General features: G+C 39.0%; 1 protein-coding gene across 1 annotated transcript; it reads right to left on the minus strand.

The window, feature by feature from the left end:
- Nucleotides 1-818: 818 nt before the first annotated feature.
- On the minus strand, nucleotides 819-25,308 carry LOC145523071 (solute carrier family 22 member 10-like). Its single transcript, XM_081532863.1, has 10 exons — nucleotides 24,856-25,308; nucleotides 23,867-23,970; nucleotides 20,702-20,856; nucleotides 20,431-20,599; nucleotides 18,824-18,947; nucleotides 16,178-16,293; nucleotides 6,232-6,446; nucleotides 4,584-4,692; nucleotides 3,250-3,453; nucleotides 819-930 (listed from the first exon to the last, which is right to left on the minus strand). Exons 1-10 carry the CDS (start codon nucleotides 25,237-25,239, stop codon nucleotides 870-872), a joined length of 1,641 nt encoding a protein of 546 aa, XP_081388989.1. The 5' UTR covers nucleotides 25,240-25,308; the 3' UTR covers nucleotides 819-869.
- Nucleotides 25,309-27,740: the final 2,432 nt, after the last annotated feature.

A 27,740-nucleotide genomic window follows, 5' to 3' on the forward strand; every position in this document is an offset into this window, starting at 1 on the left:
GAGCAAGCCAGGAGATAAGTTCAGACAGCCCTTTTGCACATGGTTCTTTGGTCCCTTGCCGGTATTGCTAGCCTATGGATGAGTCCAAACAGCCGCCTGGTACACACTGCCCAAGAATTCCCCTAGACCTAAAAAGATCAATGTTTTTCAAGTCACTTAGGCATATCCCAAATAGTTCAGTGCTTTTAGGAATAAAAAAATTATCTAATGTCTCAGAAGTTGAGTCACAATGCTTGGCATCCATCAAACATTACCGGGTAAGTAAAGTTATAGGAAAATAGGACACATGATGAGGATAGAAACTATAAATGAAGAAAAAAGATAAACTGAATAGTCTTACATCTGTTAACATAAAATAAACTTACAGTTAAACATCCTCCCACCAAGAAAACTACAGGTATCTTCACTGGAAATTTTACCAATTATTTAAGAAAGACATATAACCCATTTTACCCAAACTGCTTCAGGAGTAGAAGAGAAAAAAATGTTTTCTAACATTCATTGTATGTGGGCATCATTGTTCTGATCATGGAATTATATTCCAAGAAATTATGTTTGTGTGTGTGTATGCTTAGATGCTCAGTCGTGTCTGACTCTGTGACTCCATGGACTGTAAACCCACCAGGCTCCTCTGTCCATGGGATTTCTCAGGCAAGACTACTGGAGTGGGTAGCCATTCCTTTCTCTAGGGGATCTTCCCAACCCATGGATTGAACCCATGTCTCCTGTTTAATTGCAAATTAATGCCATGATAGTAAATGGGATTCATTTTACAGTATATATTCTTGTTAGCATGTAAAGATAAAGGAAAACTCCCATTTTTTTCTTCATGTTTTTATTTTCCTCACCAGTCATCTCATGATACTCACTTAAAATTTTGTCACTTTTATGCAGAAATCTTTTTCATTTGTTTCTCTTGAGACTTTTTTGCTGTAAAAACAAAACAGAAGCAAATCAACCAAACAATTAGCAAATAGAAGCAAACATTAAAAAACAGAAAAAAATAAGTTTGGATGCCCTCCCTGCCCAAGTACAAACTGATCCTCTAACCATCAGCTTCTTATAATCCAGTAAAATCCATGAGAGATTGACACTGATGCTGCAAAGGCTGTTGACAAGAAAGCAAATTTGAAAGATTTGTGCTCTCACTTGTCTCTTTAGATCTCTGGCCAATGACATCTTTGGAAAGTCAAAAGGCAAATGGGAAATGTTAAGCCCATTTGTTATGCATTGAAATGTGTCCCTTCAAAAATTCATGTTATTTAAAAGTTGTGTGATTAAAAGAAAAAGTTTCTTAAAAATGCATATGTTGAATCATCACATTGTACACCTTTTAAAAATCCCATCGTACATCCTAAATAAGCAGTTTTAATTTGTCAATTATACCTCAGTAAAGCTGGAAATTAAAAAATTCATATATTCAAGTCTTAACTCTCAGTATCTAAGAATGTGACATTATCATATTTGGAAGCATGATTCTTGCAGTTATAATTAATTAAGATGAGGTCATCCTGGAGTAGGTTATGTCTCTAAACCAATTTGACTGGTGTCATTATACAAAGAGGATATTTGGACATAGTGGCATACCAGGGAGATGCCATGTGAAGATTGGAGTTATGCTGCCACAAGCCAAGGAACTACCAGAAGCCAGGAGAGATCTGAATCAGACCCTTTCCCAGAGCTTTCAGAGGGAGCATGGTCCTGCCAACAACTTGAGCTTGGACTTTCAAGCTCCCAAACTGTGAGACAATACATTTCTGTTGTGTGATTTACTCAGTTTGTGGAACTTGATTATGGAAGCCCAATGTTGCGAAGATACCATATTTCTCACATTAAAATTACTTTTTCTCGCATTAAAATACTTTTACTGTTTCTTTTTCCTCCTATCCTTGATACTTTCCCTGAAGTGTAGTGACAATATTTGCCTGAATCTTACATGCTCATAAACAAGATTAATTTCTTTATTACCGTTTCTTTTTTTTCCTATAATATGATTTATTTGTTTTAAACTATAATAAATATCAACAATTTCATACCAAGAAAAACGTGTAAATAATCATTGTAATGGCATAATTTCTACAGCTTGTTCCATTTTTAATGATAATTAACTTTTCTTTCAAAGTTGTTCTCCTTCAGAGAAAGAGATCTCATCTAGTTAGTTGAAATGCTTTAATTCAAATTAGGAAAATTGTTTTATAAAACAAAAAATCCAAATTTCTTCATGAGGTTAGAACCCATTAATTGGGAACAATAAAATATATGATGTTGGAAACACACACATTTAAATATGAATTATTTTCATATCCCAGATCTATTTGACTCTGGGCACTGAATGATACAGCATAGAATGACTAACACATTGTACTCAAACGAGAATGGGAAACAATGAAGAAATGACCAAAACCCCAGAGTTCAGTTCATTACTCCTAACCAGTAGTGAAACTCTGTGAAATATTGCTTGTTATTATTTTTTTAAGTTGTCGCTTTGGTCCTCTGTCCCCCTCTAACTATCAGCCATTTCAGATGGTTTTCCTAATCTCAAATGTATACAGTGAGATTTCTCTAAAGTGCTGTTTCCACTTACTCTTTCTACTTCCTCATCTCTTATTATTTATTTAATCTTCTCAGACTTCTGTCCATGTTTTTCCACTGAGATAAGACTTGTCTAGCTAAATATTTTGGTCAAGTCGTTGTTGATATAGCATGACACTCCCAGTCATTCTGTATGAGTGATCATGCCTCCTGATTAAAATTTCCTCTTTATGTCTCAGGCTTTTGTGGATCCCTGAGTTGGGAAGATCCCCTAGAGAAGGGAATGGCTACACTCTCCAGTATTCTTGCCTGGAGAATTCCATGCACAGAGGAGCCTGGAGGGCTACAGTCCATGGAGTCTCAAAGAGTCAGATACAACTGAGCAACTAATATTTTCTTTCTTGTGGATCTGAGTATCATTAAATACCGTCATGAGGACAGGTAGGATATGCCATCACAATAGAGCTAATTATAATCTCTTTAGGACTGAAACTACCAATGAGAACAAGGTGGAGGGGATCTCTGCAGTCTAGACTGGAACTTGTAATTGATAGACATGACCTCGCCACTCACGAAGGCAATGGCCCGAGATGAAAGTATTCCAGGCAAGGCTTACCTTCCCCAGTGATCTGAAGGACCCATGCAGTATGTTGCCTTTCTCACCCACAGAACCAAAGCACACAGTCCCTCCCAGGAGATGGTAGAAGGTTTACTCACATATTTTCCACATCCTGGATAGTGTCAGACAGAGGCATATTTCTGGTTTCAGGTTGGAAAGGGACAACAAGACCAGCAATGATGGGAAAGACTCCATAGATGATCCAGGGCAGGGTGGGTAGATACACCACTAGGGTCATCAGGAGAGGAGCCAGTGCTGACCCACACCTACTAACTATTGCATCTAATCCAAAAGCTTTTGCCCTAAGGGATAAACAAGAATATATAATAATCCAGTAAAAATCCACATATGTAACTTACAATCTATTTTTTGATGTGATTATGTAACACAATAAAACATAACTATTATATATGCATAGGCTTTATTAAAAACACTTGATTTTGTGATTTGCTCTGTGATTTTCTGTCTTTGACAAGATCAAGATGTGTTAGACCCATTTTCATCATTTTAAACAGATGTATTGAAATACTGCTTAGTATAGTATATGGCACCAAGTCATCTTTTTCAATAAACTTGGTGATAATTATCTTTGGTATATTAAAACATTACTTTTTAGAAAATCCACATCCAAAGTCAACAGTAGTTAAAATTAAATCCACTTTTTGTTTTTATTTCCTAATATTTCTGGTACTTCACATTTCTTTTTTAGGCATTTATTTTGTCTTTATTTTTATGAATATTTAAAATATTTACATTTTGTATAAAAATTCTGTATCCTATTTTCATTCATTATTATTATTTTTCTAATTGAAGGAAAATTTCTTTAAAATGTTGTATTGGTTTTGGCCATACAACAACACAAATCAGCCATAATTATACATATATCCTCTCCCTCTTGACCTTGCTTCCCTTCCCCCCATCCCACCCCTCTAGATAATCACAGAACACCAGGTCGGGCTCCCTGTGTTATATAGAAGCTTCTCATCAGATACCTATTTTACACACAGTAGTGTATGTATGTTTATGCTACTTTCTCCATTTGTCCCACTCTCTCCTTCCTCCACTGTGTCCACAAGTCTGTTCTCTACATCTGCATCTCCATTTCTTCCCTGCAAGGAGGTTTATCAATATCCTTTTTCTAGATTCCATATATATGTCTTAATATACGATATTTGTCTTTCTCTTTCTAACTTAGTTCACTCTGTATAACAGGCTCTAGGTTCATCCACCTCACTAGAACTGACCGATTCGGTATTTTGTATTTCTGCTTTACACTCATAACTGGAACTTACAAATGGTAAACTACTACCTTCTTATATGTGGAATTAGAACATTTTCCTGTTCCCTTCCCTAAACCACAAATTTTATTAAACTATTGGACACTATATATCAAACTTTAACCAGGCTTCCAGAGATATAAAAAGTCTTATACCTGAGAAGAGTGGGCATGAGTTCATCACAGTGGACACAGTAACTGGTGACAGCAGCAGCAACACAGCTGATTCCCACACTTGCCAAAGTCACACGCAGAGTCTGCATTTCTGGAGAGAGGAAGGTCAGTGAGGTTAAGACAACTGTGTCAAAACAATCAGCATCCAGCAAGTTTAGTCCAGACCAACAGCTCTATAGACTATTTGAATGTTTGAAACAGGTTGTAGAAAATATTACAATAGCAGAGATCATGGAGTCTTTTATAATCTGAGAGATATAAAATTATCAACCTAGGTTGTAAAATGTACATAAAATGATCTGGATTAATTATAGCAAATCTGTCTGCATATCTGAGATTTGCCAGAGAACGGGAAGAAAAGGTGAGTCTGGCAGAAATTTGCATCTACTTATTCTGTCCAATACTTTTTATACTTTTATTGTAGAAGGTAGGACTGTCATGTGGACAATTACTGAGTCTAAGACTCAGCTCTAAAGTTAAGGACTTCACAATTAAAGTGTAGAATTTAAAGTGACCAGTCATCCTGGGTTCCTCGGGATTTAGGAGGTTTTAGAAATGTGGGATTTTCATTGAAAAAATCAGGAAACTCTTAGGCAAACCTCAGTGAGTCAGTTGACCTAGTGTAGAAACAGCATTGCCATGGGTATGGCACCAGAGAATAATAGGAAGACAGGACTGCTCTGTTAGTGGAAAGGCTAAAGAGAACCCAGGTCTACATCAATGTTAGACAAGAGGAACCAAGAAAGGAAAATTCTGTTTGGATAATGAGGCCACCAAAAAAATTTTTGGAGAAACATTTCTCTGCACAGTATAAAAAGAAATCTAGTTATGACTTTATAATATTGTAAAGAACGCTCTTGTAAGGGAGTAAGCTCGTGTCATTAATGACATTCTGAGGAGCAGAGCCTGCCCATCTCTAATGCTGTGCAGCACATTCCTGAACTGGGAGATGGTGAAGTACTGTGCCCATTATGGTTCTCCTAATCAATACATATTTTCATTCTATTAACTTATAAAGTAATCTAACATGGAATGGACAGGGATTTTAATCTGCCTAAATCCTGTTCCTGCTGTTCACTCCTTCATTCCTTTTAAAAGGAGATTTTTTTTTTTTCATTTCCTGGGAGACTACCATAAGCAAGAGCTGTAGTCATGGTGACTCCACACCCCACTCACATGTGTATACTAGAGATGGGAAAGTGGACCAGTCATCAAAGGTGCTAATGAAGAGTGCAAACAAAGGGGTGACCATACTGTGTCGTCACCTGGGATATAAGTGCAAAGCCTCATCCCTCCCCCCATACTTGTTATTAAAAGTATGAATGGACAAAGGGCAAGTGAACAAGTGCTCCCTAGGGAAATAGTCTGGAATAAATCGTACCAGTTTATAGACACTTCCATGATCTGATGGATATGAATATATGCTTTATCTGTCTTTCACTGACCTTTGTTTTTTTCCCAAAAAAATATTAACAGAAAATCTCATAAATCTTCAGATTGGTTTGGGGGAATACTTAGCTCAAAATATGAACCTCTCTTTAAACCTAATTTCAGACAAGTGTGACTAATTACAGCCCTTGAAGGATGGGGAAAAGACCCTTCCTTTCCCCAAAGTCCAGTCTCCTCTCACCTTGGGGCACAAACGTGTTGGCCAAAATGGAAAATCCCACCAGGAAGAAGAAAAGCATCTGTGTTGGTCGACGGCCCTTGTAATTCAGTACTACAAGTGCAAGACATCGGGCTAAGGTGGTGAGAGCTCCAAAGATGACCTGGAACAGGAATATATTGCTTCCAAAGTGCTGTAGATTCATAGAGATGCCATAAAGGGGTACTGTGACTGCAACCCTGCAGTGAACAAAAGGAGAAAGACACAAGCCATAAGATTTAGAGCCCAGGTGCTGCAGTTGATGATTATATCCACCCAGGCGGCTAAAGAATGAAGTCTCAACCTAGTTTCTCCAATTTTAGATGGTAAAGTTACCATAAATAATTACATGGCTATAAATGAAAACAATATTCCTTTTGTCCTTTTTTGAGTCTCTAAGCAAAGAGTTAGCAGTAAAAATATAATGTGATTCAATCGCCAAACTGGATGGTACAGAGAATTTGAAAACATAAGCATTAAAACTAAAAATTTAGAGAAATAACTTCTTTTTGAGGGTTGTCTGTATGCAGAGAGTCCTCCCTTTCTTCCCCCAAAGCCAATACTGTAAAGCACTTCCCTTTTCTCAACTAGTGACTGAAACTGCAAAGAAGCTTCCTGTGTCCTCTTGACTTGGCAGCATAGTATCCTGGTGTCCAAACACAATTCTGGGAAGTTCAAAGTTCATATCAGATTTCATGGGGGCTAAAAGAAAATGTAAGAATGCAGGAAAACAAACATGCACCAACAGTACCATCAGAAATGGAATCAAAGATTCCCGGTGAGGATCTACCTTTTAACCAAAGAACATCTAAGGGAATGGAATCCACTTTAAGGATCTACTTCACCAGAGAGATCTAGACTTAGACATTGCAAGAGAAGAAACCACTAGAGCAATTGAAAACAAGTCTTCTCTTGACCATTATCTGTACTTTCCCCTTCCATTCTGATCGTCTATGATTCAGAAATGTAAGTTCATGTCCTAGTGGATATGAAAAGGTCAAAAAAGCACAATGTAGTTGAATCAGCAGTCTACTGAGATATGTCTGGGAAGAGATAAAATATACTTTTCAATAGTCACTTTCTTAAGTTTGGCAGTGGGTATATACTGTCCTGTGTGGTTTTTTGGTTCATGTGTATACATCTTCAAAAATTCAGAATCTAAAATTTCTCCTCCTGACTCTACCAAAGCATTCCCTCAAGAAATAACAAACAAGACTTTCATAGAAGGCCATGTGCTAACACACAAAAAATGTATCCAAATTGTAAACAAAAGTCCATCACTATTGTACATATAAACATTGTAGTGTATTCATGGAATGGAAAACAAAAACACTAGGGAGGAGAATAATCTACTGTTACATGCAACTGAATGCATGAATCTACATGCATGAGACACAGGGGCTTTTCCAGAACCCTTTATAATTTACATTATGTGAAGGTCGAGATCAGGGCACACACGTCTATAGTGAAGGAGAGCAGAACAGCTGTTATGTTTTGTTTGGCAAAGGAGAGTGTGGTTGAGGAGAGAATAGGGGTAGTGCTGGTGGTGGTGGTAGTGGGGAACTCCATGGGATTTACAATTTTCTATCTTGATCTGTATATTGGTTACATTTTTACACACTGACATACTCATTGAATTACATATATATTCCTGATCTCTTCATGTTTCTGTTTGCAACACTTGCATCAATGAAAACTGAAAGAAAAAATAAAGACAATTAAGTATGCAAATATGTACTGCAATAGAAGTTCTCAACATCAGTCTCCAGTGAGGAGACTGATAGTGTGATATGACGTAATGAACAGTTCATAATACAATCAGTTCCATGTGAGTCTTATTTGTTGTGTTTTCCTTATCTTTTTTAAAAAATTTTTTTATTGAAGGATAATTGCTTTACAGAATTTTGTTGTTTTCTGTCAAACCTCAACATGAATCAGACATAGGTATATATATCCCCTCCCTTTTGAACCTCCCTCCCATTTCCCACCCCAACCCACCACTCTAGGTTGATACAGAGCCCCTGTTTGAGTCTCATGGACCATACAGCAAATTCCCATTGGCTATTTTACATATGGTAATGACAGTTTCCATGTTACTCTTTCCATACATCTCATCCTCTCCTCCCCTCTCCCAGTGTCCATAAGTCTATTTTCTATGTCTATTTCTCATTGCTTCCCTGTAATAAATTCTTCAGTACCATTTTTCTAGATTTGTATATATGCATTAGAATACGATATTTATCTTTCTCTTTCTGACTCACTTCACTCTGTATAACAGGTTCTAGGTTCATCCACCTCATCAGAACTGACTCAAATGAGTTCCATTTTATGGCTGAGTAACATTCAATTGTGTATATGTACCACAACTTCTTTATCCATTCATCTGTCGATGGACATCTAAGTTACTTCCATATTCTAGCTATTGTAAATAGTGCTGCAGTGAACAATGGGATACATGTGTCTTTTTCAATTTTGGTTTCCTCAGGGTATATGCCTAGGAATGAGATCGCTGGGTCTTATGGAGGTTTTATTCCTAGTTTTTTAAGGAATCTTCATACCATCTTCCATAGTGGCTGTATCAATTTGCATTCCCACCAACAGTGAAAGAGCATTCCCTTTTCTCCACACCCTCTCCAACATTTATTGTTTGCAGACTTTTTGATGATGGCCATTCTGACCGGTGTGAGGTGATATGATATTTCATTGTAGTTTTAATTTACCTTTCTCTACTAATGAGCAATGTTGAGGATTTTTCATGTATTTGTTAGCCATCTGTATTTCTTTGGAGATATGTCTGTTTAGGTCTTTTCCCCACTTTTTGATTGGGTTGTTTGTTTTTCTGGCATTGAGTTGTATGAGCTGCTTGTATATTTTGGAAAATAATCTTTTGTCAGTTGTTTTGTTCACTATTATTTTCCTTCATTCTAGGCTTGTCTTTTCACCTTGCTTATAGTTTCCTTTGCTGTGCAGAAGCTTTTAAGTTTAATCAGGTCCCATTTATTTACTTTTGTTTTCATTTCCATTACTCTAGGAGGTGGGTCATAGAGGATCTTGCTTTGATTTATGTCTTCGAGTGTTCGGCCTGTGTTTTCCTCTAAGAGTTTTATAGTTTCTGGTTCTACATTTAGGTCTTTAATCCATTTTGAGTATATCTTTGTGTATGGTGTTAGGAAGTGTTCTAATTTCATTCTTTTACGTGTAGCTGTCCAGTTTTCCCAGAATCATTTATTGAAGAGGCTGTCTTTGCACCCATTGTATATTCTTACCTCTTTTGTCAAAAATAAGGTACCTATAGGTGCATGGGTTTATTGCTGGGCTTTCTATCTTGTTCCATTGCTCTAGGTTTCTGTTTCTGTGCCAGTACCATACTGTCTTGATCTGAATTCAGGAAGGTTGATTTCCTCCAGCTCCATTCTTCTTTCTCAAGACTGCCTTGGCTATTCAGGGTCTTCTGTGTTCCCATATGAATTGTGAAACTTTTTGTTCTAGTTCTGTGAAAAAAAGTCATTGGTAATTTGATAGGGATGGCATTGAATCTGTAGATTACATTTGGTAGTATAGTCATTTTCACAATATTGATTCTACCCAGGAACATGGAATATCTCTCCATCTGTTTATGTCATCTTTGATTTCTTTCATTAGTGTCTTATAATTTTCTGTGTATGGTTATTTTGTCTTCTTAGTAAGTTTATTCCTAGATATTTAATTCTTTTTGTTGCGATGGTGAATGGGATTGGGTCCTTAATTTCTCTTTCTGATTTTTCATTGTTAGTGTATAGAAATGCAAGTGATTTCTGTATCATGCAAATTTACTAAATTCACTGCTTAGCTCTAGTGATTTTCTGATAGTATCTTTAGGGTTTTCTATGTACAGTATCATGTCATCTGCAAACAGTGAGAGCTTTACTTCTTTTCCAATCTAGATTCTTTTTATTTCTTTTTCTTCTCTGATTGCTGTAGCTAGGCTTTCCAGAACTATGTTGAATGATAGTGGTGAAAGCGGACATCTTTGTCTTGCTCCTTATCTTAGGGGGAATGCTTTCAGTTTTTCACCATTGAGAATAATGTTTGCTGTAGCCTATCATATATGGCCTTTACTATGTTGAGGTAAGTTCCTTCTATGCCCATTTTTTTAAAGACTTTTAATCATAATTGGGTGCCGAATTTTGCCAAAGGCTTTTTCTGCATCTACTGAGATTATTATATGGTTTTATCTTTCAATTTGTTAATATAGTGTATCACATTGATTTATTTGCATATATTGAAAATCCTTGCATTCCTGGAATAAACCCAACTTGATCATGGTGTATGAGCTTTTTGATGTATTGCTGAATTCTGTTTGTTAAAATTTTGTTGAGGATTTTTGCATCTATGTTCATCAGTGATTTTAGCCTGTAGTTTTCTTTTTTGTGTTGTCTTTGTCTGGTTTTGGTATCAAAACCTTTGTCAGGGTTATGGTGGCCTTGTAGAATGAGTTTGGAAGTGCTCCTTCCTCTGCAATTTTTTTGACCAAGTTTTAGAAGGATAGGCATTAGCTCTTCTCTAAATGTTTGATAGAATTGTCCCGTGAAGCCATCTGGTCCTGGGCTTTTGTTTTGGGGGAGAATTTTGATCACAGCTTCAATTTCAGTGCTTGTAATTGTGTTGTTCATAATTTTTATTTCTTCCTGGTTCAGTCTTAGACGGTTGAACTTTTCTAAGAATCTGCCTGTTTCTTCCAGGTTATCCATTTTACTGCCATATAGTTGTTCATAATAACCTCTTATAATCCTTTGTATTTCTGCATTGTCTGTTGTAACCTCTTCTTTTTCATTTCTAATTTTGTTGATTTGATTCTCCTCTCTTTTTTTCCTGATGAGTCTAGCTAAAGGCTTGTCAATTTTGTTTATCTTCTCAAAGAGTAAGCTTTTAGTTTTATTATTCTTTATTACTGTTTCCTTCATTTCTTTTTCATTTATTTCTGCTCGGATCTTTATGATTTCCTTCCTTCTACTAATTTTGGTGTGTTTTTTTTTTGTCCTTATTTTTCCAGGTGTTTTAGGTGTAAAGTTAGGTTTTCTATTCGATCTTTTTCTTGTTTTTTGAGGTAGGATTGTATTGCTATAAACTTCCCTCTTAGAAGTGATTTTGCTGCATCCCATAGGTTTTGAGTTGTCGTGTTTTCATTGTCATTTGTTTCTAGAAATTTTTTTATTTCCCTTTTGATTTCTTCAGTAACCTGTTGGTTATTTCAAAACATGTTGTTTAATCTCCATGTGTTTGTGTTTATTACCATTGTTTTCTGGTAATTGATATCTAGTCTCACAGCATTGTCATCAGAGAAGATGCTTGATATGATTTCAATTTTCTTAAACTTACTGAGGTTTTATTTGTGACCCAAGATGTGGTCTATCCTGGAGAATGTTCCATGTGCACTTGAGAAGAAGGTATATTCTTCTGCATTTGGATGGAATGTCCTGAAGATATCAATGAGGTCCGTCTCATCTAATGCATCACTTAAGACTTGTGTTTCCTCATTAATTTTCTGTTTTGATGATCTGTCCATTGGTGTGAGTGGGGTGTTAAAGTCTCCTACTATTATTGTGTTGCTGTCAATTTCTCCTTTTATGTCTGTTAGTGTTTGTCTTATGTATTGAGGTGCTCCTATGTTGGGTGCATAGATGTTTACAATTGTTATGTCTTCCTTGTGGATTGATCCCTTGATCATTATGTAGTGTCCTTCCTTATCTCTTGTAGTATTCTTTAAGGTCTATTTTGTCTGATATGAGGATTGCTACTCCAGCTTTCTTTTGCTTCCCATTTGCATGGGATATATTTTTCCATCCCCTGACTTTCAGTCTATATGTGTCTTGAGGTCTAAAGTGGGTTTCTTGTAGACAGCATATATATGGGTCTTGTTTTTGTATTCATTCAGCCAGTCTGTCTTTTGGTTGGAGCATTTAATCCATTTACATTTAAAGTAATTATTGATATGTGTGTTCCTATTGCCATTTCCTTAATTATTTGGGGTTGATTTTGTAGATATTTTTTCTTCTTCTGTATTTCTTGAGTATATAAGTCCCTTTAACGTTTGTTGTAAAGCTGGTTTGGTGGTACTCAATTCTCTTAACTTTTGCTTGTCTGAAAAGCTTTTTATTTCTTCATCAATTTTGAATGAGATTCTTGCTGGTTACTGTAATCTTGATTGTAGATTTTTCCCTTTCAGTACTGTAAATATATCCTGCCATTCCCTTCTGGCCTGCAAGGTTTTTGCTGAAAGATCAACTATTAGGTGTATGGGGTTTCTCTTGTATGTTCCTTGTTGCTTCTCCCTTGCTGCTTTTAATATTCTTTCTTTTTACTTAGTCTCTGTTAGTTTGTTTAGTATGTGTCTTGGTGTGTTTCTCCTTGGGTTTATCCTGTATGGGACTCTTTGTGCCTCTTAGACTTGACTGACTATTTCCTTTTTTCATGTTGGGAAAAATTTCAACTATAATCTCTTCAAAAATTTTCTTGTAAACTTTCTTTTTCTCTTCTTCTTTTGAGACCTGTATAATTTGAATGTTGGTGCATTTGATATTGTCCCAGAAGTCTCTGAGACTATCCTCAGTTCTTTTCATTCTCTCTACTTTATTCTGCTCTTCAGAAGTTGTTTCCACCATTTTATCTTCCAGCTCACTGATTCATCCTTCTGCTTCAGATATTCTGCTATTGATTCCTTCTAGAGTATTTTTTACTTCAGTAAGTGTGTTGTTTTTCTCTGTATGTTTATTCTTTAATTCTTCTAGGTCTTTGTTAATTGATGCTTGTATTTTCTCCATTTTGTTTTCAAGGTTTTTATCATCTTTACTATCATTATTCTGAATTTTTTTTCAGGTAGTTTGCCTATTTCCTCTTCATTTATTTGGACTTCTGTGTTTCTAGTTTGTTCCTTCATTTGTGTAGTATTTCTCTGCCTTTACATTATTTTTTTTAATACTCATTGTGTTTGAGGTCTCATTTTCCCAGACTTCAACGCTGAATTATTTCTTCCTTTTGGTTTCTGCCCTCCTGAGGTTGGTCCAGTGGTTTGCGTAAGCTTCATATAAGGTGAGATTTGTGCTGAGTTTTTATTTGTTTTTCCTCTGATGGGCAAGGTAGAGTGAGGTGGTAATCTTGTCTGCTGATGATTGGGGTTTTTTTTTGTTGTTGTTGTTTGTTGTTTAGATGAGGCATCCTGCACAGGATGCTACTGGTGGTTGGGTGATGCTAGGTCTTGTATTCAAGTGGTTTCCTTTGTGTGAGTTCTCACTACTTGATACTCCCTAGGGTTAGTTCTCTGATACAAGTCTAGGGTCTTGGAGTAGGTGCTCCCACTCCAAAGGCTCAGGGCTTGACCTCTGGTCAGGGACAAAGATTCCACAAGTGGTTTGTTATGGAATTAAGTGAGATTAAAACAAAAACCCAAAAATGAGAAACCAAAAATGAACCCCAGACGAATGGCAGTTACAAAGTCAGGCAAATAATAATCAAAATAATGGAATATACGCATATACATATACACCCATAAGCAAAGTGAAAACAGTCCAACAAAAATAAAGTACAGTAGATTGATGTTGCAAACAAAGGAAATCAAAAATTATATTTGCCAGTTAAGAACAAAACTAACTAAAAGACAAACTGGAAAACAAAACTAACGCAAGGTGCCAAATGGGGAATAAAGCAATGAAAACAAAACTAACATTTATATTGAGAGGAAAGGAGAGAGAAAAAGGAAAGAAAGAATAGATATGCAAAGTTAAATAAAGATAGATGAAGAAGATTTATATACATTAAAGATTAACTGCAAGGGGGAAAGAACAGTAGGAAAAGCAAACAAAGGAATAAATGTAGAAAAATAGTTATAGGTTTAAAAGATTAAAATTTTAAAAAGAGGGGGAAAAAAAGGATAACTCCACAGAACTGCAAAAGCCAATGTAGAGGCAGAGGTTTATATCGACAATAAAAAATGTGACTGAGAAAAAAAAGGAAAAGCTCAAAAGCTTTATTAGGTTTCATAGTGCCAATAAAATCAATAACTACAGCGGGGGGCGGGGGAAATCCAAAAGAATCTACAGAACAAGTCAAAACATAAGAATAATAAATGTTTTTCTTGAGTCACTGCTGTCAGAGTCCTTTCCCTCGCTGGGAGTCACAGTCCACCTCACCTCCCTAGGATGCTCTCCAACACTGTACTGATCTCTGGACCTGCTGTGGGGGCAGCTCAGATTCTAATCTGGTCCTACTCTTATGTGTTCTTGTTTCAAAGGTCCACAGCTATCAGAACTAGTGCATTTTCTTTTGTGAGAGCTCTCAACAACATTTTATATACTCCATAGACACAGAGTCCACCTATTTGATCATGTGGATTTAACCTGCAGCTTGTACAGCTGGTGGGAAGGTTTTGGGTCTTCTTCCTTAGCCACACTGCCCCTGGGTTTCATTTGTGATTTTATTTCCACCTCTACATGTGGGTTGTCCACTGGGGTTTGCTTCTGAGGTTGCCCTGGAGGATTTGGGTTTGCCTCTGTGAGGGCCAGGTGTGGAGGTGGTGCAGCCATTTGGATCACAGGGGTTCTGGCAGCACCAGGTACTCAGGGAAGTTGGCGGGTAGAGCCCAGGAAATATAGTGATCTGGAAGGGTACGGCAACCAGTATTGGCCAATATGCTCCAGTATTCTTGCCTGGAGAACCACTCTCCCCGGCAGGCCACAGTCTACAGAGTCATAAAGAGTTGGACACTACTGAAGTGACCTTGTGTGCATAGACGCAAGACTTTTTTTTGCCTGTGGCAGCTCTGCCCCAGTGAGAGTTGAGCATGAAGGTGGCACAGCTGCTTGGCTTGCAGGGACCCTGGTGGCACCAAGTGTGCAGGGACACGGACTGCCTCTGCCGTAGGAGTTATGGCCCTATCAGAGTCTTTCTTCGAGCCTCTTGTAGCTGGTGATCAGAAGGCGTCTTTGCCCATTCTTTCTTTATAGCTCCACCCATTCAGGCCCTTGGAGGGCTCCCTTGCCTGGGGTCCTTCTCTCTTGTTCCGTGCATCAGGCACATGGAAGGGCCCCCCTGGCTGGAGCCCTACTCTGTAGATCAGCACATCAGTTACTGAAAGGAGCACCCCGGGTGGGGTCCTGCTCTGTTGTTCAGTGCGTCAGGCATTTGATGGGCCAGCCTCTCTATTGTTCAGCTGCCTGGCGTGTAGGGAGAGAGAGGCTATGGTGACGGCTCCACCCCCTACGCGTGACTCAGCAGTATCGCCTTGCTTCCATGGCTGCCCAGCGTTCCTCCACAGGCATTTCCCACCACAATCTACCCCCCACCTCACCTCCTCTCAATCTGTCTCTCCACAGTCAATAGCAGCCGTCGCCCTGGGATTGCTCCACAATCCCCAAACTCCAGCTCCCAGCCGCTACGCCTTCCAGAGGACCCACGTCCCTGTCCAGGGTACGTATGGCTGCAGCAAGGACTGTCTGATTCTCATTCCATTTAGGCTGCCACAGATCAGCTGTTTCAGTCTCAGCCTTAAATGTTTCTCCTCTGACTCAGACAATTGACCCATTGTGGGAACTGGACCCCTGCTTCAGTTCCCTCTCCCACCGAGGGCAGGTCCAGTCCTACTAACACTCCTATTTATCCCTCTAGTTCCTTCATCCTACCGAGTTTTGCATGGTTCTATATATTCTTTTCCTCTGGTCAGGTACTCCTGTCCACTCTCAACTGGTATTCTGCATGTCCTTTAATGTCTGAAGGTGTATTTCTGATGTACCCGTGGAGAGAGATGTACTCCACGTCCACCTACTCCTTTGCCATCTTGTTCTCTCTTCCTCATCTTTTAACCACAAATAAGCCCTCCCTCTCACAACACTGTCATAACCTTTTGTAATAAACAGATTCATGTTCCCATTCAAGTTGTCATGCATTGTGGGTAGCCCACCTCACAAAGAGGAGGAGACAGATCCTTTTACGCAGGTTGGGTGTGCGGAACAAGTCAAGCACAGTAGTTTTGGTCTGTGCTCCTTCCAGCTCCTCCTGCATGGTCACTCTCAAGCCCTTGAACAAAAGCAAACAAGTATCATTTGCTAGCAGAGTGCCAGGTATTGCGATGAGTGCTAGTAGGATAGGAGAGATGTGTGTCCTTTCTTTCTAGTGTAGCATATTCAGGTATGACCTAAATCAAATCCCTTACCATTATGCAGTGGAGGTGACAGATAGATTCAAGGGATTAGATCTGATAGACAGCATACCTGAAGAACTATGGATGGAGGTTCATAATATTGTAAGGAGGTGGTGACCAAAACCATCCCAAAGAAAAAGAAATGCAAGAAGGCAAAGTGGTTGTCTGAGGAGGCTTCACAAAGAGCTGAGAAAAGAGAAGTGAAAGGCAAGGGAGAAAGGGAAAGATATACCCATCTGAATGCAGAGCTCCAGAGAATAGCATAGAGTGATAAGGAATGCTTCTTAAGTGAACAACGCAAAGAAACAGAGGAAAATAGAATGGGAGGACTAGAGATCTCTTCAAGAAAATTGGAGATACCAAGGAAGCATTTCTTGCAAAGATGGGTACAGTAAAGGACAGAAATGGCAAGGACCTAACAGAAGCAGAAGAGATTAAGAAGAGGTGGCATGACTACACAGAAGAACTACACAAAAAAGGTCTGAAGGACCCAGATAACCACGATGGTATGTTTACTCACCTAGAGTGAGACATCCTGAAGTGTGAAGTCAAGTGGACCTTAGGAAGCATTACTACAAACAAAGCTAGTGGAGGTGATGGAATTCCAGCTGAGCTGTTTAAAATCCCAAAAGATGATGTTGCTAAAATGCTGCATTCAATATGTCAGTAAATTTGTAAAACTCAACAGTGACCACAGGACTGGAAAGGGTCAGTTTTCATTCCAATCCCAAAGAAAGGCAATGCCAAAGAATGCTCAAGCTACTGCACAATTATACTCATTTCACATGCTACAAGGTGATTCTCAAAATCCTTCAAGCTAGGCTTCAAAGTACACAAACTGAGAACTTCCAGATGTACAAACTGGATTTAGAAAAGGCAGAGGAACCAGAGATCAAATTGCCAACATCTACTGGATCATAGAAAAGACAAGGAAATTGCAGAAAAACACCTACTTCTGCTTCATTTACTATGCTAAAGCCTTTGTCTGTGTGGATCACAACAAATTGTGGAAAATTCTTCAAGTAATGGGTATACCATCCCACCTTACTGACCTCCTGAGAAACCTATAGGCAGGTCAAGAAGTAACAGAATGGACATGGAACAATGAACTGGTTCAAAACTGGGAAAGGAGTACGTCAAGGCTATACATTGTCATCCTGATTATGTAACTTACACGCAGAGTACATCATGCAAAATGCCAGGCTGTAAGACTCACAAGCTGGAATCAAGATAGCCGGGAGAAATATCAACAACCTCAGATATCAACAACCTCAGATATGCAGAAGATACCACTCTGATGGCAGAAAGTGAAGAGGAACTAAAAAACCTCTTGATGAGGGTGAAAGAGGAGAGTGAAAAAGCTGGCCTAAAACTCGGTATTCAAAAAACTAAGATCATGGCATCCAGTCCCATCACTTCATGACAAATAGTTGGGGAAAAGGGGGGAAAGTGGAAACAGTGGCAGATTTTATTTTCTTGGCTCTAAAATCACTATAGATGGTGACTGCAGCCATGAAATTAAAAGACACTTGCTCCTTGGAAGAAAAGCTATGAGAAACCTTGACAGTCCATTAAAAAGCAGAGATATCACTTTGCTGACAGAGGTCCGTATAGTCAAAGCTATGGTTTTGTAGTCATGTACAGATGTGAAAGTTGGACCACAAAGAAGGCTGAGCACCAAAAAATTGGTGTTTTTGAATTGCATGCTAGAGACTCTTGAGAGTCCCTTGGGCAGCAAGGAGATCAAACCAGTCACTCCTAAAGGAAATCAACCGTGAATATTCATCGGAAGGACTGATGCTGAAGCTCCAATACTTGGCCACCTGCTGCAAAAAGGACTCATTGGAAAAGACCCTGATGCTGGGAAAGACTGAGGGCAGGAGGAGAAGGGGGCAATAGAAGATGAGATGATTGAATGGCATCACTCAATGGAGATGGGTTCGAGAAAACTCTGGGAGATAGTGAGGGATAGGGAAGACTGGCGAGGTGCAATCCATGGGGTCACAAAGAGTTGGACATGACTTAGAAACTGAACAATATTACACATGCAATCACAGGTGTGATGTTGATATGATGGAGTAGGTAAGGAGTTAAGGGATACTCCAGGAAATTAAATGGCAACCATTAAATTTTGAAAATGAGAGCACAGAGGGGTTGGGGCATCCTGGAGAGTGCATAGGATATACAGTCAGATCAGGAAGTGAGCTAAAGGAAGAAGCTTTGCACCGTGCTCAAAGCTTCTTTTCTATGAGCTTTATGGCCTTTATGGCCATGAAGAACCAGTGAATTTGTATTCTCAACTAGCTGCCCTTGTTAGAAAAGCAGCTTGCCTGTCTCATTAGGAGAAGACAGGTGTCAGTTTATGACTCCCATTCAGCCCAGTAACCACCTTCCCTTTCTGCTCACCTCCAAGTTCAGGGTTGCCTCGGCATTCTTCATTTCATTTCTGCGTGCAACTTTCTTAAGTTCCCTTAATCCTTCATCTGTTTTATTGGTGATAATCAGCCACCGTGCAGATTCCACCAGCCACCTGATGAAAGAAGGGCCCACAAGTGCAGTCAGTTCCCTCTTGCTTATTTGTCTTATGGTTAATTACAGCATATGCTTTTTGCCTTCAATCCAATATTCACCACTTCAAGTGCTGGCTTAGGAAAAGGAGCTCATGTTTTGTTACATACTGCTAGGAAAATACAAGAATGACCACTTTATGTAGTACATCTAAAATATGTTCTACATGCAAAGGATCATAAAGTTTTCAGTCAAATTGCCTCTCTGCTTACTCAGCAGAAGGTTTTCCAAGAGGCCTATAAAGCTTAAGTTTGAGAGTCCCTCACTTGCGTAATTCCCTTCAAAGCTAAGCATGAGATCCAGCAAATTTGTTCACATAGCATATATTCATGATATATATTATCTTGAAAAGAGAAGCCCCCAAATGCATTTCAGTTTAGTTCAGTCACTCGGTCAAGTCCAACACTTTGCAACCCCATGGACTGCAGCATGCTAAGCTTCCCTGTCCATCACCAACTCCCAGAACCTGCTCAAACTCACGTCCATTGAGTTGGTGATGCTATCCAACCATGTATGCTTTTAGGCCAACAAATATTGTCAATATTCCTGCCACTTCCAGCAACGTTGGTGGAATGCAAATGTAGGGAAGCCTGGTGTGCTGCAGCCCATGGGGTCATAAAGAGTCGGACACCACTGAGTGACTGAACAACAACAGCTACTTAAATGAGAGTCACCTATTTACATCTGCCCCAGTTTCCTTATCAATACACAGAGACAATAAACACACCTTCCTGGTTAAGAGGCTAGAATGACTTAGCAGATGAGTCTGATGTGGATTATCCTTTTTATTTCTCTCTCTTTGTACTCATGTCACTGTACTAAATACAGAGTAATATTTCTGGGATCTACTGAATATGACTCTCCCTAGAATGGTTTTAAGTGTAGGGATGAGATTATCCATAAATAAATGTTTGTTAAAATTACTTAAGGGAAGAGAGAGTGATGAACATATAATGTAAATCATCCAATCTGCATCTCATTTTCTCTTCTGGAGAAATTAAGCTGCTGTTTTGTTAAATTGCTCTATGAATACATTTTCTGCCTCTTCCTTTATCCAATTTAATCTGCAACATAGAAAATCATTGAGAAGTTGATTGTATCATATTCATTTCAAAGTCAAAAAATTGAAGCTTTATCTTTCAAAAATACTTAAGTATATATTTTATATTAAGGAAAATAGTATTGGAATAACTCAATGACACAACACTGGATAAAACTTAGGAAGCAAAATGGCAGAAAATACCTGGAACTCCCAGGCAGAAAGCTCATTGTTATTCTGTGTTCTGCTTCTCAAATCTCAAATTGAACAGAGTAAACAGATGAAAGACACTGGTTTAGGCAGAAACAATAAGAAAGGGTTCCTGGAATAAGAAAATCAATATATCCCCATTCAGCAAGCATTTTCATTCCAGGTTCCCTTAAAACAGTGAGAGAGATGCTCATACCTTGAGGAGAAAGAGAAGACAAAGAAAGGTACAGACACCACCAGCTGCAGGGTGCGCCACTCTCGAAAGACAAAAGCCAGTCCTCCCAGCATCATCTGTCCAATACTAACAGCACAAGTTATCAGCATTATTACCATGGCTTTAGATTGGGACCTTGTCCACTCTGCAACTAAAGGAAAACCCAGTTGGGATATTAATGTCATCTAAGGGTGAAATTTCAAGATCAAATTCAAGGATTGGAAAATGAAGAAGAACAAAACTGTTGACTTACTGAGCATCCAGTTACTTGTTATGATGGCCACAGCAGAACAGCCTGACCAGAAGCGTAGCAAGCAGTAAATGAGGAAGGTGGGAGCAAAGGCTGCACAGGTCCCAGAGATGGCGAGCTGGAGCAAACAGCACCTGAGAATCAATTTCCGTCCAAACCTAAGAAGCAGAGAGTCAGCTTAGATTATGAAGGTAGTGATAATTTGTGGTGAAAAATTAAAAAGACATACTTTGAAGTTTAGAGAATGTTTTAGGAAGTGATTCTTTGTATCTGGAAGCTTGAGTACACAAGAGCCAGGTCAACAATGGAAATCGCTTCAAGGTAACACTCCTTGTTACCTAAATAAGTAAGTATAATGTTACCTAAACAAGTGTTATAATGTTTTGTGTAACAAAACATTACCAAAACTTCATCGTCCAGTCACCAGGAGACCCGACCCAGGGATCAAACCCAGATTTCCTGCAATGCAGGTAGATTCTTTACCATCTGAGCCAGCAGGGAAGCCCATAAAAAAACTACAGTGTTGGAAATTATAGTATACTATAAGCACTCATTGTACTAACTTATGTGTTTAGCAGAGTAGAGAATGTCTATAGTGTGTAGTGCTGCGGCCAGCACAGCAGGTAGGGATCAAAAGTGGTTGACGCACAGTTTGGGAAAAAGAAACTAGAGACAGAATGAAAGTTTTAAAGATGGGACTGGGGGACTCAAGACCTCTTGGATCAAGAGCGAGCCCTGTTCCTCAGAGTCACATCACTTTTATTTAGTGTCTTGGCAAGCAGAAAGTATCTGCTGTGCCAAGATGAAGTCAGCCTCCTGTGTTCCTGGTCACAGCTCCCGTTTTATTGATTACTTTAAACTATCTTTGTTATTTTATTGTACAAGGGCTCTCACCTGGCTGGAGGTCACAGACCCGCACGTGCCTTGGGAAAGCATCTTAGTGTGAGCACAAGCAGCGTTCTGAGCCTGCGCTGACCCGGCGTTCCAAGGTCCACACTATGTTTTTCCTTAGCTTAGCAGGGCATGACAGCCCCAACTGATCAAACTGATGTACTTTTATTTGGGTTACGCTGTATTGCTATATTTTGCTTTTATTCTTTTCCCATGGTGATTTTCTCATGGCTTAGCCAGAGCAACAGGCAGCTGACTGTTAACCCCTACAGCATCGGACACAAGAGGGCTAAAAGTGTACTTTGGTCTCTAGCACTAGACAGGTTAAGATGCAACTGATGCAAAAGATCAGTGAAACAATGCATCAAAGTTGTTAAGGTTTATGTAAGAGTCATACTAAATTTTCATGTATTTGTAAAAATTCCAGTTTTCCTTCTGCTTCTGTTTTCTAATTTCATTCTGTTGTAATCACAGAAAATATTTTTTAAAAGGGTTTTTTAAAATAACATTTGTTTCTTAAAAGTTAACACTTGCAAAAGAAGCGAAAAAACCAAGTCATTCATATTCACAATTTATCATTTAATGTGTTCATCTAGGTCTCATTTGTGTATTTTGACAACTAAGCATCTATTTTTATGTAATTAAGATCATACAGCTATGTATCATGCTGTTTCACACATCTGGAATATTTGCCATTAACTAAAAATACACTGTGCTTAGTTGCTCAGTCTTGTCCAACTCTTTGCAACCCCATCGACTGTAGCCCCACAGACTCCTCTGTCCATGGGGATTCTCCAGGCAACAATACTGGAGTGGGTTGCCATGCCCTCCTCCAGGGGATCTTCCCAACCTAGGGATCAAACTCAGGTCTCCCACATTGCAGGCAGGTTCTTTACCATCTGAGCCACCACTCAATCTTTAGGAAAAAAACGTAATCGTGCCTTTCTTGGTGACAAAAATTTCAGAGAAGACAAAAATGGCAACAGGCCTCTAGACAAAGATACTGGCAGAGCTATGATTGAAATACTACATTCACTTCATGTTCAGTTAAAAATGAGACATAAAGCAACAGAGTACACAAAGTATAATGCTTCTAAGAGGAGTCATTATCCGAACTCAGCTATTAAAGTATTAGCAAGAAGGTGTGTTTTCATTGAATTAATTACTTAACAATGCATTCCTGTAGTACAGCCAGGAGATGCACACACATCAATGGTTATCATCAAAATACAAATATGAACATATCCACACACAGCCCTCCCTCTGTATTTCTTTCTGCCCCTCTGCTGCCAACCTAAATGAATAAGTTGTGACTCACATTTCTCACAGATGGTTTAACAATTCCACATCTAAGATGTTGCCTTTTATCTTTATCAATTAGAACAAAGATATTTACAGATTGGTTAATTCACTAGTCCTACTTTTTATCATACATTGTCACCTCAGGACATCTAAAAAGCCTAGATGTCTTGCAAAATTTTCTGATTTTTGGCTTTGAGCCTCACACACGGTCAAGTCTGAGGAATGCTCCATGAACTGAATGTGTATTCTTTCATCAAGAAGAAAGTTCTATCCATGTCTGTTAGCTCTAGTAGTTTGTAGTGCTGCCCAAGTCTTGTATTTCTTTACTATTCTTTGGCTTAGACGTTTAACCCATTACTAAAACTGAAGTACTGACGTTCTCAGCTATGAATAGAGAACTACTTTGCCCTTCAGTTATGTCAGTGATTGTTTCATATATTCCGAGGTTCTTTTCTTTAATGCATTGCTATTATTCAGTCTCTAAGATGTGTCTGACTCTTCTCAACTCTATGAACTGCAGCATGCCAGGTTGCCTTGCCCTTCACTATCTCCTAGAGTTTGCTCAAACTACTCGAAGCAATCTACAGATTCAATGCAATCCCTATCAAATTATCAATGGCATTTTTCACAGAACAAGAACCTCCTGTCTTGAAGCACCTTCCTCTTCTTCCCATTGGTAACTCCTTCTCAACTTTATAAATGAAGTTTATGGTAGTTCACCTCTAAGTATTATTCTGAAATTCCCCCCAGATGTTATGGAGGTGACGTTTCTGTGTCCGGTACAGAGAGCCCAGTGGCAATAAAATGGCGTCCATCAGAATGAGTCTAATTCTACATTTCCATCTATAACTTCCTGGGAACCAAGGCAACCCACAGTGTAAATTGTGTATTGGAACTCAGTAATGACTTCTCTATGAAACAATCATAAACTGAAAACACACAGCGGAAGGGCAGCAGTGATTGGAAGACACTCACCTGTCTGAGAGATGGCCGTATATGAAGCCTCCCACCTGCATTCCAGCCATGAATACAAACTGAACCACTGATTTCTGTGACTGGTGATCACATACGAGGTCCCACTGGAAGAGAAGGAAACCAGCACAGAGGAGCACCACAGCATTTTAAAGCCCTCAGTGAGTACAGTCTGCTTTCCTTTCCTACATTTACTCACCTATACTATTTAAGTCCCAGTTTAAGGATGGCTTTTCTAGAAATTCTCAACTCAATCTTGCAGATTTTATCAGGACCAATCTTTATATTCACTTAGCACTGCACACCTCAGTGATTCTCAGTCTTTTCCATACACTGAAAATAGTTGAGATTTTTTTTATCACTGATATCTGGATCACACCTAGAGTGAAATACACTGATTTGTTTCTGACAATTAGTCAGGAAATGGAATTTTTTAAAGTTAATAGAAGTATTTCCAATTACAACTAGGCTGAGAACATGCAACTAAAAATAATTTTTCACACATTATATCAAACATGTACTTATCTAAACATCAATCTCCTCATTAAATTTTAAGTTTGGTGACAGTAAAATTCATACCCAGTTTGCTGATTTCCTCATTCTCAATTGTAATTAAAAATGAAGTGAAAGTGTTAGTCACTCAGCTGTGTCTGACTATTTATTACCCCATGCACCAGGTTCCACTGTCTGTGGAATTTTCCAGGCAAGCATACTGGAGTGGGTAGCCATTCCTTTCTCCAGGAGGCCTTCCTAATCCAGGAATCAAACCCAGGTCGCCTGCATTACAGGCAGATTCTTTACGGTCTGAGCCACAAGGGAAGCTGTGATTGTAATGTAAGTTCTTGGCAATTTAAAAAGATAAACAACCACTGAAAGAATAAAAGAGAACTCATTACATTATCTTCTCAGGAACTGAAGATTTGAACAGTATCTATTTTATGTTATTCTAAACTCCCACTCCAAGTACTCAGAAGAGGAAATTGGGGCCTTACCTCAGTCACGATGGTGGAGGAGAACAAGCTGTGGTCATACACCCAGCCGTCCACACAGGGCTCCGTGTCCAGGTCAGTCACGTTGGGGAAGGTCCCATTCAGGTGAAGGAGCTGCCACTGGGGGTGGAGGAAGCGACGACACTTCTCTGGCTTTAAGTTTGAATCCAGTGGGATGGAGATTTTCAGGAGGACATCAGAGCTGAGGATCCCAGTGGCATTATCCAGGATATAGACCCAGCAGCGATGACCAGGAATGGCGGCAGTGAAGTTCTCCAACAGTATATGACAGGCTGCTATCCCAACAAGAGGAAGAGCTAAAACCATCTGAAGGATCTGGAATTTTCCCAGGCCACCAACTTCATTAAGGAGCTCCTCAAAAGCCATTGTGAAGAGGCAAAGGGAGGGAAATTTTTCCTTTCATTAATTCACATGGAATCTATGTGACCTCACACCAGTTTGTCATCAACGGTTCTCGTCACTTTGCTGCTGTAAGAGAACAGTGGAAGCAGTTTCCTCAGTCCTTCTGGAATCACGAGGTATTGGCTTTTTAGTAAAGTCAGAGAGAAAATTATTTACCAAAGATTCTTCTATCTGATGAACATTAAATCTGTTTAAAGGTTTACTCACTTAATGTGCTTGTCTTCAGTGATTTCGTAAAGTCAACACTGGACTTTGACATGAACATGGTTTTTAAATAATCTAAAACAAACCTGCTACACAGTCTTCAGTCATTTCTGGAAAATAGAATTTGAGAGATATAGAAGTGAACTGCTCTATGAATTTTCTGTGGAAAGAACAGAAAGCGAGTGCTTTTCTTGTTTATACTAACTTTAGGCTATAATAATTAACAAAATATAATCCCTTGTTTCTAATTAAAGCAAAGTGAATTGTGGTACAATTATTACCTTTTAGCAACTGCTATTGTGCTTCAGTTTCAATCACACTAGGAATGCACAATGATTTTAAAGTCCTTCAAATAAAGATACTGAAGAAAGACAGTGGTAAGATCACCTAAGGGTTTATCTTCTGAGGTTTTCACTTACAGAATATATTAAGGGTCTTTTATGTGCTACCTGTCAGAACCCTGGTGAACTGATCATTTTATCAAAATGTGCCTGGCCTTGTCATCTCTAGTAATGCTCCGCTATACCTACATGAGTGTGTATTTACTCACTTCAATATAACAATTCCAAGTTTCTTATACTTACAGTTTACAAGCTACAAGTTTCCAATCCTCTGTGTTTTAAAAAGTTTTTATTCATTTATTATTTTTGGCTGTACTGGGTCTTCATTGCTGCCCTCAGGTTTTCTCTAAGCTGTGGTGAGCAGGTGCTACTCTTTCTGTGGGCTTTTCACTGTGGTGGCTTCTCTAGGAGCACAGGCTCTAGGGCTTCAGCAGTTGCAGCACAGGAGTTCAGTCGTTGTGGTGCTTGGGCTTGCTCCACAGCGTGTGGAATCTTCTTGGACCAGGGATTGAATCCACACCCCCTGTATTGGCAGGTGGCTTCCTATCCACTGTACCACTAGGGAAGTTCCCCGTTTATACTTTTAATGGAAATGTTTATTGATATTATTGAAGATTCATTGCAGGAGCAAGAAAAATATAACGTACGTGCACTTCACTCAGTTTCCCCCAATAGTAATATTCATAAAATGATAATATGATAATCACAGCTAACATATTGACAGTTACACTGTCTCCTGATCTTATTCAGGTATTCCCAGTTTTTCCTGTACTTGTATTTGTGTGTTCTTGTACTTAGTACCATAGTTTTACCATCTGTATATCTTTCTGTGCCCATCACCACAGTCAAGATACTAAAGAATTCCTTCTCCACAGGAATCCTTAATTTTGTACTATTAGAAATATGCCACCTCCCCTTGCTCCCATCATTCCCTTTCCCACTTTTGGCATCTAGTAATCTGTTTTCTGTTATTTTACCTCTGTCATTTTAAAGTTGTTATGTACATTACCAGAGAAGGCAATGGCAACCCACTCCAGTACTCTTGCCTGGAAAATCCCATGGACGGAGGAGCCTGATAGGCTGCGGTCCATGGGGTCGCTAAGAGTTGGACACGACTGAGTGACTTCACTTTCACTTTTCGATTTCATGCTTTGGAGAAGGAAGTGGCAACCCACTCCAGTATTCTTGCCTGGAGAATCCCAGGGACGGGGGAGCCTGGTGGGCTGCCATCTATGGGGTCGCACAGAGTCAGACACGACTGAAGTTACTTAGCAGCAGCAGCAGCAGCATGCACATTACCATCCTCTCCTTCTTTCCCCTAATGGTAATGTATATAACAACTTTTAAAAAAGAGGGTGACAGAGGATGAGATAGTTGGATGGCATCACCAACTCAACGGACATGAACTTGGGCAAACTCAGGCAGATGGTGAGGGACAGGGAGGTTTGATGTGCTGCAGTCCATGGGGTCACAGAATCAGCCACAACTTGGTGACGAAACAGCAACATATACATTACCATATGCAAAATAGATAGCCAGTGGGAACTTGTTGTATGATGCAGGGAGCTCAAACTGGTGCTCTGTGACAATCTAGTGAGATGGGATGGGGTGGGAGGTAGGAGAGAGGATCCAAAGGGAGGGGACATATGTATGCTTATGGCTGATTCATGCTGATGTATGGCAGGAACCAACACAATTTCCTAAAGCAATTATCCTCCAATTAAAAATAAATAAATTTGAAAATGATAATAACTCAGAAGTATAAGAGATTAAATGTCCATCAAAAGAGAAGTTATTGGATCAATCGTAATATTTCTTTCTATTAAAATGAAGTTATTGAAAAATTTTTTTAAATGAAAAAAATTGTTTTATAAATAAAAGTTGTTATATAGAAGGGAGGGATCAAAGTGATATAGTAGG

The sequence above is a fragment of the Giraffa tippelskirchi genome, chromosome 10 (genome assembly GCF_054371585.1).
Source record: "Giraffa tippelskirchi isolate mGirTip1 chromosome 10, T2T-mGirTip1v1.2.pri, whole genome shotgun sequence".
In the NCBI taxonomy this organism is placed as follows: domain Eukaryota; kingdom Metazoa; phylum Chordata; class Mammalia; order Artiodactyla; family Giraffidae; genus Giraffa; species Giraffa tippelskirchi.